Source organism: Ambystoma mexicanum, chromosome 7p (assembly GCF_040938575.1).
Source record: "Ambystoma mexicanum isolate Mex_15411 chromosome 7p, UKY_AmexF1_1, whole genome shotgun sequence".
In the NCBI taxonomy this organism is placed as follows: domain Eukaryota; kingdom Metazoa; phylum Chordata; class Amphibia; order Caudata; family Ambystomatidae; genus Ambystoma; species Ambystoma mexicanum.
The window spans coordinates 31,060,143-31,078,934 of record NC_090939.1 but is presented as its reverse complement, the minus strand read 5'-3'; the positions used below and the strand labels follow the sequence as shown (position 1 = coordinate 31,078,934).

The 18,792-nt window shown below is 47.5% G+C and overlaps 1 protein-coding gene across 5 annotated transcripts in view; it reads right to left on the bottom strand.

Moving 5' to 3' along the window:
* LOC138525644 (Fc receptor-like protein 5) overlaps positions 1 to 18,792 on the bottom strand; it is an 800,717-nt gene that overhangs the window by 126,632 nt on the left and 655,293 nt on the right. For 4 of the 5 annotated variants that reach the window (XM_069635697.1, XM_069635696.1, XM_069635699.1 and 1 more), the window contains exons 6-7: positions 13,462 to 13,698; positions 294 to 545 (exon numbers count right to left, since the gene is read on the bottom strand). In XM_069635697.1, coding sequence (XP_069491798.1) covers positions 294 to 545; positions 13,462 to 13,698 — 489 coding nt within the window. The remainder of the gene's footprint in view (positions 1 to 293; positions 546 to 13,461; positions 13,699 to 18,792) is intronic. The other variant, XM_069635700.1, reaches the window with a different exon arrangement.

Genomic DNA, 18,792 nt, shown 5'->3' with positions numbered 1-18,792 from the left:
CAGGTGCTCTTTTAATTCACAACTGCCACATTCCCTTCAGGTGCTCTCTTAATTCACAACTGCCACATTCCCCTCAGGTGCTCTCTTAATTCACAACTGCCACATTCCCCTCAGGTGCTCTCTTAATTCACAACTGCCACATTCCCCTCAGGTGCTCTCTTAATTCCCAACTGCCACATGCCCCTCAGGTGAACCCCCTTACCAGGTCCTTACCCACTTCCCCTTTTGGCTGCTGTTGTGCGGAGGCTAAGTCAAGAAGCATTGTAGATGGCATGAATACATAGCTTTCTTACCCACACAGGTGGCATTGATGGGGTTGCTTTCTCTCTCACTGATAAGATTTTTGGCGGTGCAGGTCACGTTGATAAGTGCAGTCCCATGTACTGTTATTTCTCCTGCTGGGCTACTACCATTCTGCGCCCCATTTATAGTCCACGAATAGGAGGGACGAGAGTGGGGATCTGTCCCTTTTGTCACGAGACAGACAAGCCGAATAGTGTTGTTAGAAACGCAGCTGAATCCCACCTTTGGTTCAGACACTGGATCTAAAAAGGACAATCAAGGCAGAGAAGTTTAGATGAATGCTTTGGGCTAACCTGATATCAGACTTCCTATGGCTAGATTAGAGCAATGACACACAATAATTATCAATTTTTTTCCAAACTCAGAACAAGGGACAGTTGTTTGTCCTGGGTAATGATCTGGGAGATGTCCATTGTGGCAGGGGAGGGTAATGGTTTCTACTCCTGAGGCTGCTAACAACCCCTCTGTGTTAGCCAATCCTATGACTGTTCTGCAGATAATAAGTTTGCCTTCCTTCTTTTCTAAATCTAATAAATGTGTGTGCACGTGTGGCTATTATCGATCACTGCTTGTTATCATGCTGCAACCTCAAGTGCTCAATAGAGATTGATAAAAGGTATACAGCACGTGTTGTTAACAGTCGCAATAACAGCCAACACACAAGCTTTGCCAAAACACAAGACCGTGCATCTCTGCATGAAGCCTCATTATTATGTATGTATTTCATCCCCATTGACGTTCAGACTAATGGCAAACTAACTGCACCTCTCCACTCTCTCCACCATGTGGTGTAATTTGCAAGCCGCCCTGCCCCTGCACACGAGTTTACCCATACTCCATGTTTCCCATTATTTACTGTTCTGCAGTGCAGGCCCCCTATGCCATCACCAGGCTGGCGCCAGGCGCCGAGTGATGTGCCATGCTGAACTTACGCTGATCTGCGCTTGCACGCTGTACTGTGAATGAGCATGGAACAGGTAGTGTAGAGGATTGAACGACTGACTGGAAAAAAGGAGCATCAATGGGAGCTGGGTTTAAACCTCTCCATTAGTGCTTCTTTTATTATACATTGTTGTAACCACAAAGGCACGTAATGCCCACAATTGAAACAAAATAATAATATTATCAGTGTACAAAGTCCACTTTACATCTTAACTAAGGAATGCATGGCTGGCTATTGTTTATTACTGTGTGGTTGCCATAGACTCACCTACAAATAAAACACATGTGCTGTACTATTTGTAGAGATAATGTAGAGGGGGGGCAAACTTTGGCGTGGTTACCGATGGAAGGCTTAACTGCAGCTCTCCAGGAGGAAGATACACTTGCCTTCCGAAAATATTTTTTTATCTCATGAAATGTGTGCTCCCATGCGAGTAATCATTTTCACAGAGACCAATGATATTCAAAATGATCCCCTCCCTCAGAGGGAATGGCCCACAATTAAAACACCTTAAGATAAGGTTTCTGCTGCTAAGGGGTGCCTATGCAAGAAGTTTATCCAGCGGCAGCATTGCGATGGGTGTTCACCTTAAAGGCATGGATTAACTCCTTCTGGGGCATCTTGGGGTCGGCAGAGCACGTGAGCAAGTGGTGGAGACAGAAGAATATTCAAGAGGTTGGCAGAGGAACTGTACAGGAGCCAGTCGTAAGGACATGCCTTCGGACTTGCCTGGATTATTCTATCATGCATTTTTTATTCCGTCAAATGATTACATTTTGGCGACAAAATGGGCTCCGTGCGCCCAACGGTGCCCTGCTCGAAGTTGCCTACAAGGGTTTAAGTCCCTACTGTCTAATATGTGTTTACTTATGACAGACAACCCGTGTCTCCTGGTTCTACTCAGACTATTTTTTCGTCCAGACGCTTACAGACACCATGCATCATTGCATGGGAATCAGCCACCTTGTCCTACGCTGGTTTAGGTCCTACCTCGCCAACCGCCAGCAGTTTGTCCAGATGGACTCGTCTAGATCGCCATGCTAACTGTCACCTGCGGAGCCCTGCAGGGTTCCATCCTCTCCCCAGTGATCTTCAATCTATACATGGAGCCGCTGGGAGCCCCCCTAGTCCCACACAACACCCACATCCACCAATACGCTGATGACACACCGTTATGACTCAAGATCGACTCCACCAAGGACATCCATAGGCTCAAAACCTGTGTCTCGCTGATCCAGTCTTGGATGTCCAGTGCAAGTGGAACGGAGGATAGCACAGGGGCAATGTGCTGGTCTTGGAAGCAAGACCATGCACAGCAACAGAGGTTCGAATCCCAGATCCACGCTTAGAAACCAAACTCAGCTATGGTATTAGGCATGATATAAAAAAACAATAAAATTAAATTAAATTAAATAAATACTTGAAGCTCAACCACACCAAGAACGAATTCCTAATCCTTACCAACAAGACTGAACACCCAGACATCCAGACCTGTCTATCAACCATGAACCCTGAGCACTTCACACCTGAGCTCACCTCCTGCACCAAGTCACTTGGGATCCACATCGACAAACACCTCTCCTTCAAGACACACATATCTCAGAAAACTAAGCTTGGTATCAGCACTCCCTCCTGCATAAAGTCAAGCCCTTTCTCCCTCCAGACAGCTTTAGATCCACTGTTCAAGCACTGGTCCTATCCAGCCTGAATGAGGGCAATGCACTCCTCAAAGGACTCCCTTTGTCCTCCCTTGTCCCCCTGAGAAGTGTCCTACACGCGTCGCACACCTCAAGGGTCTACGCAGATACAAGCACATCACCACGGCCCTCATGGACCTTGACTGGCTCCCTCTGCACACACTAATAACCTTCAGGTCTTGCTACATCATCTATAAGGCAGTTGCCCTCAAGTCACCCAGCTACCTTGCGGAGAAACTCAGCGCACCACCAGAAGCCAGGACACACGCAGACTTGAAATCTGCCACTGCAAAAAGGAAAGGACCAGAAAACAAGCCTTCTCCGCCTACGCCCCAAGACTACGGAACCTCCTCCCCATCAGCATCAGACTCACCGCCAGGCTCCTACAACTCAGAAAATAAATCAAGACCCACCTCTTCAAGAGTCTCTCCTCCTGAACTCCTAGGCCATCACGTCTCCCCTCGTGCCACTTGACTCACTGGATGCTGCCCACCTCTCTCCCCCTGCCACCCGGTCCAGCTGTACCCATCCTCTATGCACCTCTGTTTCCTACCCCCACAGTATATCTGTTCTGTTGTACCTCTGTAAAGTGCTCCATAGCTTCTCAATACAATAATAATACTAATAGTCTTAGTCAGAATACACTCCCATCTGATTCCACCCCCTTTCCCAGGGTTCTTCAAACTGTGGCGCGCGCTCACCCCGTGGGGCTCGGTGCCATGCCTGGGCTGGCGTGAGTCCCACAGGTTGAAATCAATTAGCCCTGATGCTCCATCTTGCTGCAAGCGCTGTCACTGCAATTAAGTCTGCGCCTATGGAGCACCTTTTAAGCAATAAACTCAGCATGAAGACCTTCTATGCTGTGTTTACTTTGTGTTGCCAGTGCCCCGATATGACGGCAGGCACTATCACCTCTGCCAGGCACTATCACCTCTGCCACCTCCCCACAGCCCAGCCAGCAGAAGACACAGGGGGGACAGGATTCCAACAGACACCGAATGTCTGTCGAGGTAAGCGTAGAATCCGGAAGAAAGGAGGCTGAGTGAGAACAGGCGAGAGGGACAAAACTGGAGGAACGGAGGAATAAAAGAGGGACAGACAGAATGCAAGGGTGGAACAACATGCAATGGAGGGACATTATAGGAGCGAAGGACAGAATGCAGGGGTGGAACAACACGCAATGGAGGGACATTATTGGAGGGAAGGACAGAATGCAAGGGGGAACAACATGCAATGGAGGGACATTATAGGAGCGAAGGAAAGAACGCAAGGGGGAACAACATGCAATGGAGGGACATTATAGGAGGGAAGGACAGAATGCAAGGGGGAACAACATGCAATGGAGGGACATTATAGGAGGGAAGGACAGAATGCAGGGGTGGAACAACACGCAATGGAGGGACATTATAGGAGGGAAGGACAGAATGCAAGGGGGAACACAATGCAATGGAGGGACATTATAGGAGCGAAGGACAGAACGCAAGAGGGAACAAAATGCAATGGAGGGACATTATAGGAGCGAAGGAAAGAACGCAAGGGGGAACACAATGCAAGGGAGGGACATTATAGGAGTGAAGGACAGAATGCAAGGGGGAACACAATGCAATGGAGGGACATTATAGGAGCGAAGGACAGAACGCAAGAGGGAACAAAATGCAATGGAGGGACATTATAAGAGCGAAGGAAATAACGCAAGGGGGAACAAAATGCAATGGAGGGACATTATAGGAGGGAAAGGGCAGAATGCAAGGGGGAACAAAATGCAATGGAGGGACATTATAGGAGCGAAGGACAGAACGCAAGAGGGAACAAAATGCAATGGAGGGACATTATAGGAGCGAAGGAAAGAACGCAGGGGGGGACAACATGCAATGGAGGGACATTATAGGAGCGAAGGACAGAATGCAAGGGGGAACAACATGCAATGGAGGGACATTATAGGAGGGAAGGACAGAATGCAAGGGGGAACACAATGCAATGGAGGGACATTATAGGAGCGAAGGACAGAACGCAAGAGGGAACAAAATGCAATGGAGGGACATTATAGGAGGGAAGGACAGAATGCAAGGGGGAACAACATGCAATGGAGGGACATTATAGGAGGGAAGGACAGAATGCAAGGGGGAACACAATGCAATGGAGGGACATTATAGGAGCGAAGGACAGAACGCAAGAGGGAACAAAATGCAATGGAGGGACATTATAGGAGGGAAGGACAGAATGCAAGGGGGAACACAATGCAATGGAGGGACATTATAGGAGCGAAGGACAGAATGCAGGGGTGGAACAACACGCAATGGAGGGACATTACAGGAGGGAAGGACAGAATGAAGTGAAGGACATTTGCTGATTTACTGCCCACTGTGACCTTACTGACTTGCTGATTTACTGCCCACTGTGACCTTACTGACTTGCTGATTTACTGCCCACTGTGACCTTACTGACTTGCTGATTTACTGCCCACTGTGACCTTACTGACTTGCTGATTTACTGCCCACTGTGACCTTACTGACTTGCTGATTTACTGCCCACTGTGACCTTACTGACTTGCTGATTTACTGCCCACTGTGACCTTACTGACTTGCTGATTTACTGCCCACTGTGACCTTACTGACTTGCTGATTTACTGCCCACTGTGACCTTACTGACTTGCTGATTTACTGCCCACTGTGACCTTACTGATTCTGTCCCCACCTAGAAAATCGAAGCTCGATGTTGTAATATGCTCACCTGCTGTCCATTGTGTCCCACCACCTCCTAATCTTCTGCCTGCCCCCACCTAGAAATTCGATTCCAGGCACTATATTCGGTTGAAGTTGTGACCCACTGCGACCTGCCTCCACCCAGCACCAAGCACGCAATATACCGGCCATATCCTACCACACACCAGCTGCACACACACAATCAGCGACTCTCTCCTATCATGATGCCCAGGAGTTCACTCCCTTATCATAACACAGTCTCACCATCCCACACACTCCCTGCCATACCCCGCTATACCAGCCTAATAAGCATCTTTATAGCCCTCACTATAATGACTTCTACACCTGCCCACACATACCCAACTCTACTCACTCAGCACTCGGCACCACATGCACCTGCCGCAGCAGACACAAACATTACACAATCTATGCCACCCAGCCTAGCTACCAGACTCTGCAATCTCAGAATACGAACACCTCCTAGGCATTTGCCCTGCTCACCCACACCTACCATAACCAGAAATGCCAAATTAGGCGGCCCACGCTGCACCACTACCCCACTCTTTGTTGAGCAAAGGCACCACCCCCGCCTCCCACCTCCCGAACCTGCCTCTACACTACCTCGCACTAAGCCCCCTACTACCACACAAGACAAAAACACCAGAGGCACACTACACCCACCTCTCAAATGTGCACTACTGAACGTCCGCTCCCTACCTGCACATGCCCTCGAGATACATGACCTCCTATCCACACTCATCTGGACATACTATGCCTCCCCGAAACATGGATCCATGATGCCTCCTGCCCAGCCACCGCACTAGCCCTACCCACAGGCTATTCCATCCTCAGGCAAGATAGATGTGATAAGATTGGAGGGGGCGTCGCCCTTATCCACAAAGACTCACTGTCCATCAGACTAGCAGACCCTACCACATGGGGTGGAAAGGCTGATATCCTATCAGCCAAGCTCACACTCTCCCCCAATAACCTAATCAATATCCACATCCTATATAGACCCCCCGGACTCCCAGCAGACTTCCAAGAGCACCTCTCCCACCGGCTCAGTAGCGACATTAAAAAGTCCTCCAAAATCCTCCTACTAGGAGATCTTAACCTAGGATATAATGATCTCAAAAATAAACCTGCCACATCACTAGCGAAAGAACTCACAGATTTAGGATTCTCCCAAGGAGTCCTCACCCCCACTCATTCCAAAGGCCGCACCCTTGAGTGGGTCATGGACCACAACTGTTCATCCCACATTACCGCAAATACTCCCCTCCTATGGACGGACCAAAAAACCTCACCTATGCCCCAACAAGAAGCTCAAAAAAACTCATTGCAGACAACCTGCGTCCTCACCTCAAAAATCCCTGCCTAGCGCCACCTTTCTCTCAGGACCCTAACATACTATCAGCTATCTTTAACGAGACTCTCACCAATGCCATAAACACCAAAGCCCCTCTGGAAAATAAGAAAGAAAAAAAATCATTCCACTGCAACTCCTGGTTCTCAGAGGAACTCCAAACCCTCCGAACTCAAAAAGGACAGTCGCACAAAAATTGGCAATTCCAGTCACCTAAATAAGAGCCTCTTCAAACAAATAGCCCTCCAATATAAAAAAGCCATATTAGCAGCCAAAGCCAACTCTTTCAATGACAGGATCTCAAAGGCCAACTCCCAAACTAAAGAACTATTTGCAATCTTTAACAAATTAGTCACTCCTCCAGCTACTGCTGACGAGATAGCTAAAGACAAATCCTGGTGCGCTAACATTCAGTCCGCCATGCTCAACAAAATAAAACTCCTCCAGAACAAAATCCGAAACCATTGCAAAGCCCTCCCCAACCAAAAAACTAACTGCCCCTCACTTGACAAGGGTAGTACTTTCAAGCACGCTCAATTCACTTTCAGAGACGTCACTGAACCGGAGGTCCTGAAGCTCATCAAAAACCTCAAACCGTCTCTCTGCAAAGCAGACATCTGCCCGCCCAAACTCATTAAGGAATGCGCCAATGACCTAGCACCCCTGATTACTGCCTTCATTAACGCATCTTTCAAAACAGGATCCGTCCCAGACAATCTCAAGGAAGCCTGGTACGGCCACTCCTAAAAAAAGCCACGCTTGACCCAACGCTTCCCAACAATTACAGACCAATAACGACAGTCCCATTCCTCTTAAAAATTTTGGACAAAGCAGCTCACAACCATATCCAATCTTACATAGAAGCTAACTCCATACTAGGTAAAAGACAATCTGGATTCCGTGCTGGGCACGGGACAGAATCCGCCTTATTAGACCTAAAAAATCAAATCTCACAGATCATGGACAAAGGCAAACCTGCACTGCTCCTCCTACTCGATCTATCAGCTGCATTTGACCTGGTGGATCACCAAACACTTACCACCCACCTCACCCATGCAGCTCATTTCTCTAAACAAGCAGCACCCTGGATCACATCCTACCTTGAAGGTAGAGGCATGAAGGTCTACTCGGATACAGCAAACGCAGACCCTACCACCATCAACTGCGGTGTTCCCCAAGGATCCTGCACGGCTCCCACCCTCTATAACCTCTTTACAAAACCCCTCTTCGATTTACAGGACTCCATGGGTGTAGCATATACCAACTACGCAGACGACACTCAAGTACTTATACTCCTATCGGGACTCTATCACCAAGACGCCACAGCCCTTCACAACATCTATGCCACTATCCAAGCTTGGATGGCAATCAATGGCCTGTGTCTTAACGGAGGGAAGACCGAAATCCTCATCCTTGGCCTCCCTAACACGATAACGAAGCTAAGCCCCCAATACGCTAACTTCGACATAGACAACACTACCATCCCTGTATCATCCTCTGTCAAGACTCTAGGTGTTCACATTGACGCTAATATATCAATGAACAAACAAGTTAGCGCCATAGCCTCTGCATCTGCCTTCAGCACCAAACTCATCAATGCCATTAAACCCTACCTATCCATACCCAACCGCCTTTCCATAGCTAGAGCAACTATAGGAGCCAAGCTGGACTATTGCAACGCTCTCTGAGCTGGCATGTCTGCCAAGAACATTCAAAGACTCCAATCTACACAAAACAATGCAATCAGAGCCGCTACGAGCATCCCTAGAAGAGACCATATATCCCGCGCCAGACGTGAAGCACGTTGGTTCCAGGTCAAAGACCGTATCACTCTGAAAATCCTCACCATCACTCACAGATGTATACACAAAACTGCTCCAACATACCTGTCTGAAGCACGATCCAGGACCACATCCACACGCCCCACCAGAGCTCAGTACACCAACCAACTACACATACCACACATAAAGAGAGCTACAGCTGGAGGTCTAGGCTTCTCTTACATTGCCCCAAAACGATGGAACTCTCCCAGCCACCCTTAGAGCTGAAAATTCCATCTCTGTCTTCCGCAACAACCTCAAGGCCACGTTCCTCAACTAGCAGTGCCATCTCCCCATCTGCCATCCTTATTGTAATATAATACAAATGTATACATTTACTGCAACCTGTACATATGCTACCAATGACTATATAACTATTCTATACCCTGTATATATATATTGCTAATGACTATGTAACTGAGATTTGTACCGTAATAAGTGCCACAATGTCCTCGGACTGTTGCACGCTATATAAATACAAATAAAACAAACAAACAAAACAAAACAAACAAATGCAAGGGATGACCAAAATGCAATCAAGGGACATTATAGGTGTGAAGCACAGAATGCAAGGGAGGAACAAAATGCAAAGGAGGGAAATTATGGGAGGGAACTAACAGACTGCAAGGGGGAAACAACATGCAATGGAGGGACATTATAGGAGCAAAGGACAGAATGCAAGGGGGAACAAAATGCAATCAAGGGGAATTATTGCAGCGATGGACAGAATGCAAGGGGGGAATACAATGCAATGGAGGGACATTATAGGAGTGAAAGACAGATTGCAACGGGGGAACAAGATGGAATGGAGGGACATTATAGGAGCGAAGGAAAGAATGCAAGGGAGGAACAAAATGCAATGGAGGGACATTATAGGAGTGAAGGGCAGAATGCGGAGGAGGACCAAAATGCAATTAAGGGACATTATAGGAGCGAAGGACAGAATGCAAGGGAGGAACAAAATGCAAAGGAGGGACATTATAGGAGGGAACTAACAGAATGCAAGGAAGGAACAACATGCAATGGAGGGACATTATTGGAGTGAAGGACAGAATGCAACGGAGGAACAAAATGCAATGGAGGGACATTATAGGAGCGAAGGACAGAATGCAAGGGGGAACACAATGCAATGGAGGGACATTATAGGAGTGAAGGATAGAATGCAAGGGGGAACAACATGCAATGGAGGGACATTATTGCAGTGATGGGCAGGATGCAAGGTGGGAACAAAATACAATGGACGGACAATATAGGAGCAAAGGACAGAATGCAAGGGAGGAACAAAATGCAATGGGGGGACATTATAGAATGAAGGATAGAATGCAAGGGGGAATAAGATGGAATGGAGGGACATTATAGGAGCGAAGGAAAGAATGCAAGGGAGGAACAAAATGCAATGGAGGGACATTATAGGAGTGAAGGGCAGAATGCGAGGGAGGACTAAAATGCAATTAAGGGACATTATAGGAGCGAAGGACAGAATGCAAGGGAGGAACAAAATGCAAAGGAGGGACATTATAGGAGGGAACTAACAGAATGCAAGGAAGGAACAACGTGCAATGGAGGGACATTATTGGAGTGAAGGACAGAATGCAAGGGAGGAACAAAATGCAATGGAGGGACATTATAGGAGCGAAGGACAGAATGCAAGGGGGAACACAATGCAATGGAGGGACATTATAGGAGTGAAGGATAGAATGCAAGGGGGAACAAAATGCAATAGAGGGTCATTATAGGAGGGAAAGGGCAGAATGCAAGGGAGGGACAAAATGCAATGGAGGGACATTATAGGAGTGAAGGGCAGAATGTGAGGGAGGACCAAAATGCAATTAAGGGACATTATAGGAGTGAAGGACAGAATGCAAGAGGGGAACAAAATGCAATGGAGAGACAATATAGGAGTGAAGGACAGAATGCAAGGGAGGAACAAAATGCAATGGAGGGACATTATAGGAGCGAAGGACAGAATGCAAGAGGGGAACAAAATGCAATGGAGGGACATTATAGGAGTGAAGGACAGAATGCAAGGGAGGAACAAAATGCAATGGAGGGACATTATAGGAGCGAAGGACAGAATGCAAGGGGGAACACAATGCAATGGAGGGACATTATAGGAGTGAAGGATAGAATGCAAGGGGGAACAAAATGCAATAGAGGGTTATTATAGGAGGGAAAGGGCAATACGCAAGGGAGAACCAAAATGCAATTAAGGGACATTATAGGAGCGAAGGACAGAATGCAAGGGAGGAACAAAATGCAAAGGAGGGACATTATTGGAGTGAAGGAAAGAATGCAAGGGGGAAAACAATGCAAAGGAGGGACATTATAGGAGGGAACTAACAGAATGCAAGGAAGGAACAACATGCAATGGAGGTACATTATTTGAGTGAAGGACAGAATGTAAGGGAGGAACAAAATGCAATCAAGGGACATTATTGCAGCGATGGGCAGAATGCAAGGTGTGAACAAAATACAATGGAGGGACAATATAGGAGCGAAGGACAGAATGCAAGGGAGGAACTAAATGCAGTAGAGGGAGATTATAGGTGCAAAGGACAAAATGCAAGGGAGGAACAAAATGCAATGGAGGGACATTATGGGAGCGAAGGAGATATTCCAGGGCTGGGTTGTTTTCTCACCCCTTACCTATGCAGAAGATATTCCTGGGCTGGCTTGTTTTCTCACCAATTACCTATGCAGGAGATATTCCGGGGCTGGCTTGTTTTCTCACCCCTTGCCTATGCAGGATATATTACTGGGCTGGCTTGTTTTCTCACCCCTTACCTATGCAGGAGATATTCTGGGGCTGGCTTGTTTTCTGACCCCTTACCTATGCAGGAGATATTCTGGGCTGGCTTGTTTTCTCACCCCTTACCTATGCAGGAGATATTCCGGGCCTGGCTTTTTTCCATGCCCCTTACTAGGCAGGAGATATTCCGGGCTGGCTTGTTTTCTCACCCCTTACCTATGCAGGAGATATTCTGGGGCTGGTTTGTTTCTCACCCTTTAACTATGCAGGTGATATTCCTGGGCTTGTTTGTTTTCTCACCCCTTACCTATGCAGGAGATATTCCACAGCTGCCTTGTTTTCTCACCCATTATCTATGCAGGAGATATTCCGGACTGGCTTGTTTTCTCACCCCTTACCTATGCAGGAGATATTCCTGGGCTGGCTTGTTTTCTCACCCTTTACCTATGCAGGTGCTATTCCTGGGCTTTCTTTCTTTCTCACCCCTTACCTATGCAGGAGATATCCCGCAGCTGCCTTGTTTTCTCACAGATTATCTATGCAGGAGATATTCCTGGGCTGGTTTGTTTTCTCACCCCTTACCTATGCAGGAGATATTCCTGGGCTGGCTTGTTTTCTCACCCCTTACCTATGCAGGTGATATTCCTGGGCTTGCTTGCTTTCTTACCTCTTGCCTATGCAGGAGATATCCCACAGCTGCCTTGTTTTCTCACCCATTATCTATGCAGGAGATATTCCTGGGTTGGTTTGTTTTCTCACCCCTTACCTATGCAGGAGATATTCTGGGGCTGGCTTGTTTTCTCAACCCTTACCTATGCAGGATATATTCTGGGCTGGTTTGTTTTCTCACCCCCTTACCTAGGCAGGAGATATTCTGGGCTGGCTTGTTTTCTCACCCATTATCTATGCAGGAGATATTCCTGGGATGGCTTGTTTTCTCACCCATTATCTATGCAGGAGATATTCCTGGGATGGCTTGTTTTCTCACCCCTTACCTATGCAGGAGATATTCTGGGACTGGCTTGTTTTCTCACCCCCTTACCTATGCAGGAGATATTCCTGGGATGGCTTGTTTTCTCACCCCTTACCTATGCAGGAGATATTCTGGGGCTGGCTTGTTTTCTACCCCTTACCTATGCAGGAGATATTCCTGGGCGGCTTATTTTCTCATCCCCTTACCTATGCAGGAGATATTCTGGGACTGGCTTGTTTTCTCACCCCCTTACCTATGCAGGAGATATTCCTGGGCTGGCTTGTTTTCTCACCCCTTACCTATGCAGGAGATATTCCTGGGCTGGTTTTTTTTCTCACCCTTTACCTATGCAGGTGATATTCCTGGGCTTGCATATTTTCTCACCCCTTACCTATGCAGAAGATATCCCGCAGCTGCCTTGTTTTCTCACCCATTATCTATGCAGGAGATATTCCTGGGCTGGCTTGTTTTCTCACCCCTTACCTATGCAGGAGATATTCTGGGGCTGGCTTGTTTTCTCACCCCTTACCTATGCAGGAGATATTCCAGGACTGGCTTGTTTTCTCACCCACCTACCTATGCAGGAGATATTCCTGGGCTGGCTTGTTTTCTCACCTCTTACCTATGCAGGAGATATTCTGGGGCTGGCTTGTTTTCTCACCCCTTACCTAGGCAGGAGATATTCCGGGGCTGGCTTGTTTTCTCACCCCCTTACCTATGCAGGAGATATTCCTGGGCTGGCTTGTTTTCTCACCCCCTTACCTCTTATGCAGGACATATTCAAGGGCTGGCTTGTTTTCTCACCCCTTACCTATGCAGGTGATATTCCTGGGCTTGCTTGTTTGCTCACCCCTTACCTATGCAGTAGATATCCTGCGGCTGCCTTGTTTTCTCTCACCCCTTACCTATGCAGGAGATGTTCCGGGGCTGGCTTGTTTCCTCGCTGATCTGGTTTCTGGTGGTGCAGGTCACATTGGTGAGCAGAGGACCTTGCCACGTTATCTTCTCAAATGAGGTGTTCACCAACACCCCGGCCACGCTCCAGGAATAGGAGAGGTGTGTTCCATTCTTCACGTGGCAGATGAGCTGGACAGTGCCGTTAGAACCACACATAGACCCCACCTCGGGTTCAGAGACGGGATCTGAGAAGATAAAACATTCTAAGTCACCCAGAGGCTTCTGACGTGGACATTGATGTCATGCATGTGCCACCCGTGGAATCATGCCCACTTCCATGTTCCACATGTGGCTAACATTGGACCACTTTCACACTCTCTGTGGTTGGGGACGAGTGCAAGAGTGGGAGTTTCAGTGCTGTGGGGTGGCAACCACACTGTCCCCGAGATTGTTTGCAGTTGCCAATGGACTTTGGCCCTCAACTGGCTCCCATCTCTTCTTCAGGGCAGGGACTCTCTTGGATGCACCTTAGTAAGTATGTCTAGGCTTCCGTATGAGTTTACCTAGAAGGCAGCCTACCTACCCCATGTCTACCAACCTCCCTTTCCACCACTAGGCTTTATTCAGCCCCTGAGTATCTCTGAGTAATGTAGGCTAGTGTTACCCAGGCAATTCACTGAGGGACTGCTGATAAACTCGCCTTTCCCAATATTCCTGGACCGCAGCATGGAATGCAGTAGTGACCAGAGTGACATGTTCGGTGCCTAGCTACTGCCCCCACGTCGTGTAGAGGCCCTCCACGACTAGAAGTCTCTAACCATTACCCCACCAGCTATTCATCCACATGTCAAGGCCGAGTCCTGCCCCACATTGATGGCGGCAAGATCCTCCTTATGGCCTTGACTCTACCAGGTGAGAGTCAAGCCAATGTGAGGAAGAATTCTCTGTATAGGCTAATTTCCCAAACCTAGTGAGTCCCCCAGCAGCTTTGCTGGATTTTTTGGGGTTTATTTTTTTCTCCTGCTAAGAGTGAGACTCTTTTTTCTCCCACTCTTAGGCATGATTTGAGTATGTCCTAAAATGTATACTCAATACAAATCGCACCGCTGTACACCAGTGTTAGGCAGAAACCTGTGCAGTTCCCTTAGGGACCACTGCAAAAAAGTTTAAGACCAGGTGTTAGCAGTAAACCCCATTGGTAGCAGTCTGTACCACCCAGATTTACCTGGTAGCTGTGGCTGAGCAGTCAGACTTCTCTCAAGAGTGTTAGGCAGTATATAGAGTATACACATTAGGTACAAAGAGACAGTAGCACAAGCAAACACTGACCGGAGCTTTGGTATAAAAGTATATAATTATTTATTTTAAAAACACACTTGTAAAAATACACTGGCACTAATATGTCAAGCAAGTTCAAACACAGTCACTAGAAATATCTACACCTCCCAAACCAGAAGGAGATCAGAGCAAGCCAACATTCCAAAAAGCATTTGGTAAATGCATTTGGTACATAGCATTTACCATCTTCTCTGGAGATGGTAAATGCTATGTTTGTTAGCTCGCCTGACCATGTGAAAGGGGATCCCAGATGTAAGGGTAAACCTTCAGGGGTCCACACTGTCTCCTTAGCCTTCGCTCCAGGGAGGAAGTACAGATGGCCAGTTGAAACTTTCTGCTACTGGCTGATGATCCCATTGGAGTCTCAGCCAGTGTTTCTTTAGTGTCTCTGGGTTGTGGGAACAGCAGAATTTAGATGTGTATAATTCTATCCCAGATAATACTAAAGAGTATTATAAGGACAGTGTCCAGGTGAATGGACAGGAGACTCCTGCCATTAGGGACACTGGGGCCAGCATAACTGTGGTGGATGAATCATATTTCAAGGCAGAGGATGTTGCTAAGGCACCCAAACACCTCACCAAGTTAGCTGGAGGGCCTGTGCAGATGCTCCCCCAATTACCAGTTCTCATCCAGTGCAATGATATGACTGTGAAGATACCTGTCAGTGTACAATGTGAGGTGCCAGGAAGGGTTCTGTTGGGGAATGACCTGAAAACTCTTGGAGTAGTGTCACACACTCCAGACCTCCTAGTAAAAGGTTACAGGAGCTAACCAGACCTGCAAGAGAGAAAACCATGAGAGGTTCTTCTCTGGAGATGATGAAGAAAGATATCACTCCTTCTCCACTGGAGCAGCTTACTGCAGTCTCAAAATCCACAGAAGCAAAGGGGCAACTCAAGACTTCTAAGAAAAAGCCAGCAGCAAGCACTCCAGTGACTTCCCCTAGGTTGTCCAATGTTACACCTGTAACTCCACCTCCAGCTGAGGCTGAGAGGGAGGTACAACCCTGTATGGTTGAACTAGACTCTGAAGAAGAGCTAGTAGAAGGCCAAGAACTTATTGGAGATCTGGATCCTGTTGACCATCCTGAGCTGCAGTCTTTACTGGCAGACGGTGGACCCAACAGGGCAGACTTTAGTAAGGGACAGAGAGAATGTCCAACTCTGGAAGGTCTTCGCCATCAGGCAGCTTCTCAGGCTGATGGGCAAGAGCCTGGGAAGCATAGGTTGCACTGGGAAGATGGCCTCTTCTACATTGAACCGACTGAGTCTGCACCTGGAGACAAGCGGCTTGTAGTACCCCAAGAAAACAGACAACAGTTCTTGCAACTAGCCCATGAGATTCCTTTGGCTGGTCACTTGAGTTTCAAGAAGACCAAGGAAAGGCTCTCACTCTACTTTTATTGGCCAAAAATGGGGGCTGAGATAGATAAGTTTTGCAAGAGCCTGCCACACCTGTCAAACTTCTGGTAATGTTGGTTCCAAGAATGTGGCACCTTTAGTGCCTCTCCAAGTAGTGGGAGTCCCATTTGAGAGGGTAGGGATTGACATTGTTGGTCCCCTTGATCACCCAACCTCCTCAGGCAACAGGTTTATCCTTGTTGTAGTAGACCATGCTACTAGATACCCTGAGGCAATTCCTATGAGGACTGTTACAGCTCAGGCTGTGGATAAGGCCCTCCTTAGTATTTTTACCAGGGTTGGGTTTCCTAAGGAAGTAATCTCTGACAGGGGGTCAATTTCTATGTCCCACTACATGAAAGCCATGTGGAAAACCTGTGGAGTTACTTACAAGTTCTCAACCGCATACCACCCTCAGACAAACGGATTGTTAGAAAGGTTCAACAGAACCATGAAGAGCATGATAGGTGCTTTGGCAGATACCCTTAAAAGAAAGTGGGACCTTCTACTGCCATGCCTTCTCTTTGCTTATTGAGAAGTCCCTCAGGAGGGAGTAGGTTATACTCCATTTGAACTTCTTTATGGTCATCCAGTCAGAGGTCCATTGGCCCTGATTAAGGAGGGGTTGGAGAGTGCTCCTTCCCCCGAGCCAGTCAGAGTGACTGACTATGTGATAGGTCTCCAGAGGAGAATGTCACACATGATGGCAGAAGCTAGTGATAACCTGAAAGCTGGACAAGCTTTGGTCAAGGATTGGCATGATCAAAAGGCTAACATGGTTGAGTTCACTGAACACCAGCTAGTTCTAGTTATGATCCCAACAAGGCAGAGGGCCTTGCAAGATAAATGGATGGGACCCTTCAAGGTTGTGGGTAAACTTGGAGAGGTGAACTATCTGGTGGACTTGAGCAATCCCAAGGTGGCTCCCAGAGTCTTCCACACCAACAGACTAAAGGCGTATGTCTCCAGGCCTGAAGTAGGAGCCTTGCTTCTAGCTTCAACAGAAGAGGAAGAAGAGAGTGAAGCTCTCCCTGATCTCCCCAGAGGCTTACCCTTAGATGAAAAGATTGAAGGAGTAAAACTCTCTTAAAATCTGACACCTGAACAACAAGAGGAGTGCAAATCTATGTTAAATCAGTTTGTCTCCCTGTTCTCACTTTCACCAGGCTTGACCCTTGGGGCCAGCATGATATACTCACGGGTGACTGTCTGCCAGTCAAAAGCAGAGGATACAGAATGTCAGAAAATGTGAGATCCCACATCAAAGGGGAGGTCAGCATGATGTTTGACCTCGGGGTAATAGAGCCCTCTACTAGTCCATGGTCTAGCCCAGTTGTGTTAGTACCAAAGGCAGGATCCAAAGAAGTGAGATTGTGTGTTGATTATAGAGCTCCAAGTGCAGTCACCAAGACTGATGCCCACCCTTTGCCTAGAACAGATGAGCTGGTGGATAGACCTGGTGCAGCCAAGTACCTCAGCACATTTGATCCAACGTCAGGCTATTGGCAAATAGCCCTGACAGACCATACCAAGGAGAAAACTGCATTTTCTACCCCAGTTGGCTTATACCAATTTAAGGTTATGCCTTTTGGACTGAAAAATGCACCTGCAACATTCCAAAGGATGGTAAATCAGGTTCTGACTGGGATGTAGGACTTCTGCATGGCATACTTGGATGACATTGCAGTGTTCAGGCACTCCTGGCAGGAGCATGTTAACCACGTAGGACATGTTTTGCAAGCTCCTGGGAAGGCGAACCTGACCATAAAGGCAAGCAAATGCCAGATTGGACAGAGTAAGGTGGTCTACCTTGGGCATGAGGCAGGAGGTGGAGAAATAAGGCCTTTGCTCAGTAAGATAGAAGCTGTGCAAAATTGGACAACACCTACTACTCAAACCCAGGTGAGAGCCTTCCTAGGCCTCACTGGGTATTACAGGAATTTCATTGATAGCTATGGGACCATAGCTTCTCCACTGAATGTAATCTCCTCTCCAAAATTCCCTAAGAAGGTCAGATGGAATGAGGAGTGCAATCAGGCCTTTGAAAACCTGAAGAAAGCTCTTTGCCAAGCACCAGTACTGAGAGCTCCTGACTACCACCAAACTTTCATTGTACAGACAGATGCTTTTAATGTAGGTATAGGTGCAGTCCTTTGCCAGCTGGATGGGAAAGGTAGGGAGCACCCCATTTGTTTCATCAGCAGAAAGCTGAAGGATCCTGAGACAAGGTGGGCAACAATTGAAAGAGAATATTTTGCTATTGTGTGGGCACTGAAGAGGTTTAGGCCATACTTGTATGGTTCTACCTTTGTCATTCAGACTGACCACCACCCCTTGAAATGGTTGATGCAAATGAAGGGGGAAAACCCAAAACTATTGAGATGGTCAATCTGCCTTCAAGGGTTTGATTTCACCAATGAGCACAGGTCAGGGTGTCACCACCAAAATGCTGAAGGTCTCTCTAGAGGTATGAGATTCATCCAGGAGTGGAGTAAATCCTCCTGTCCCTTAGTCTGGGGGGTGGGGCGAGTGTTAGGGAGAATTCTCTGTATAGGCCAATTTCCCAAACCTAGTGAGTCCCCCAGCAGCTTTGCTGGA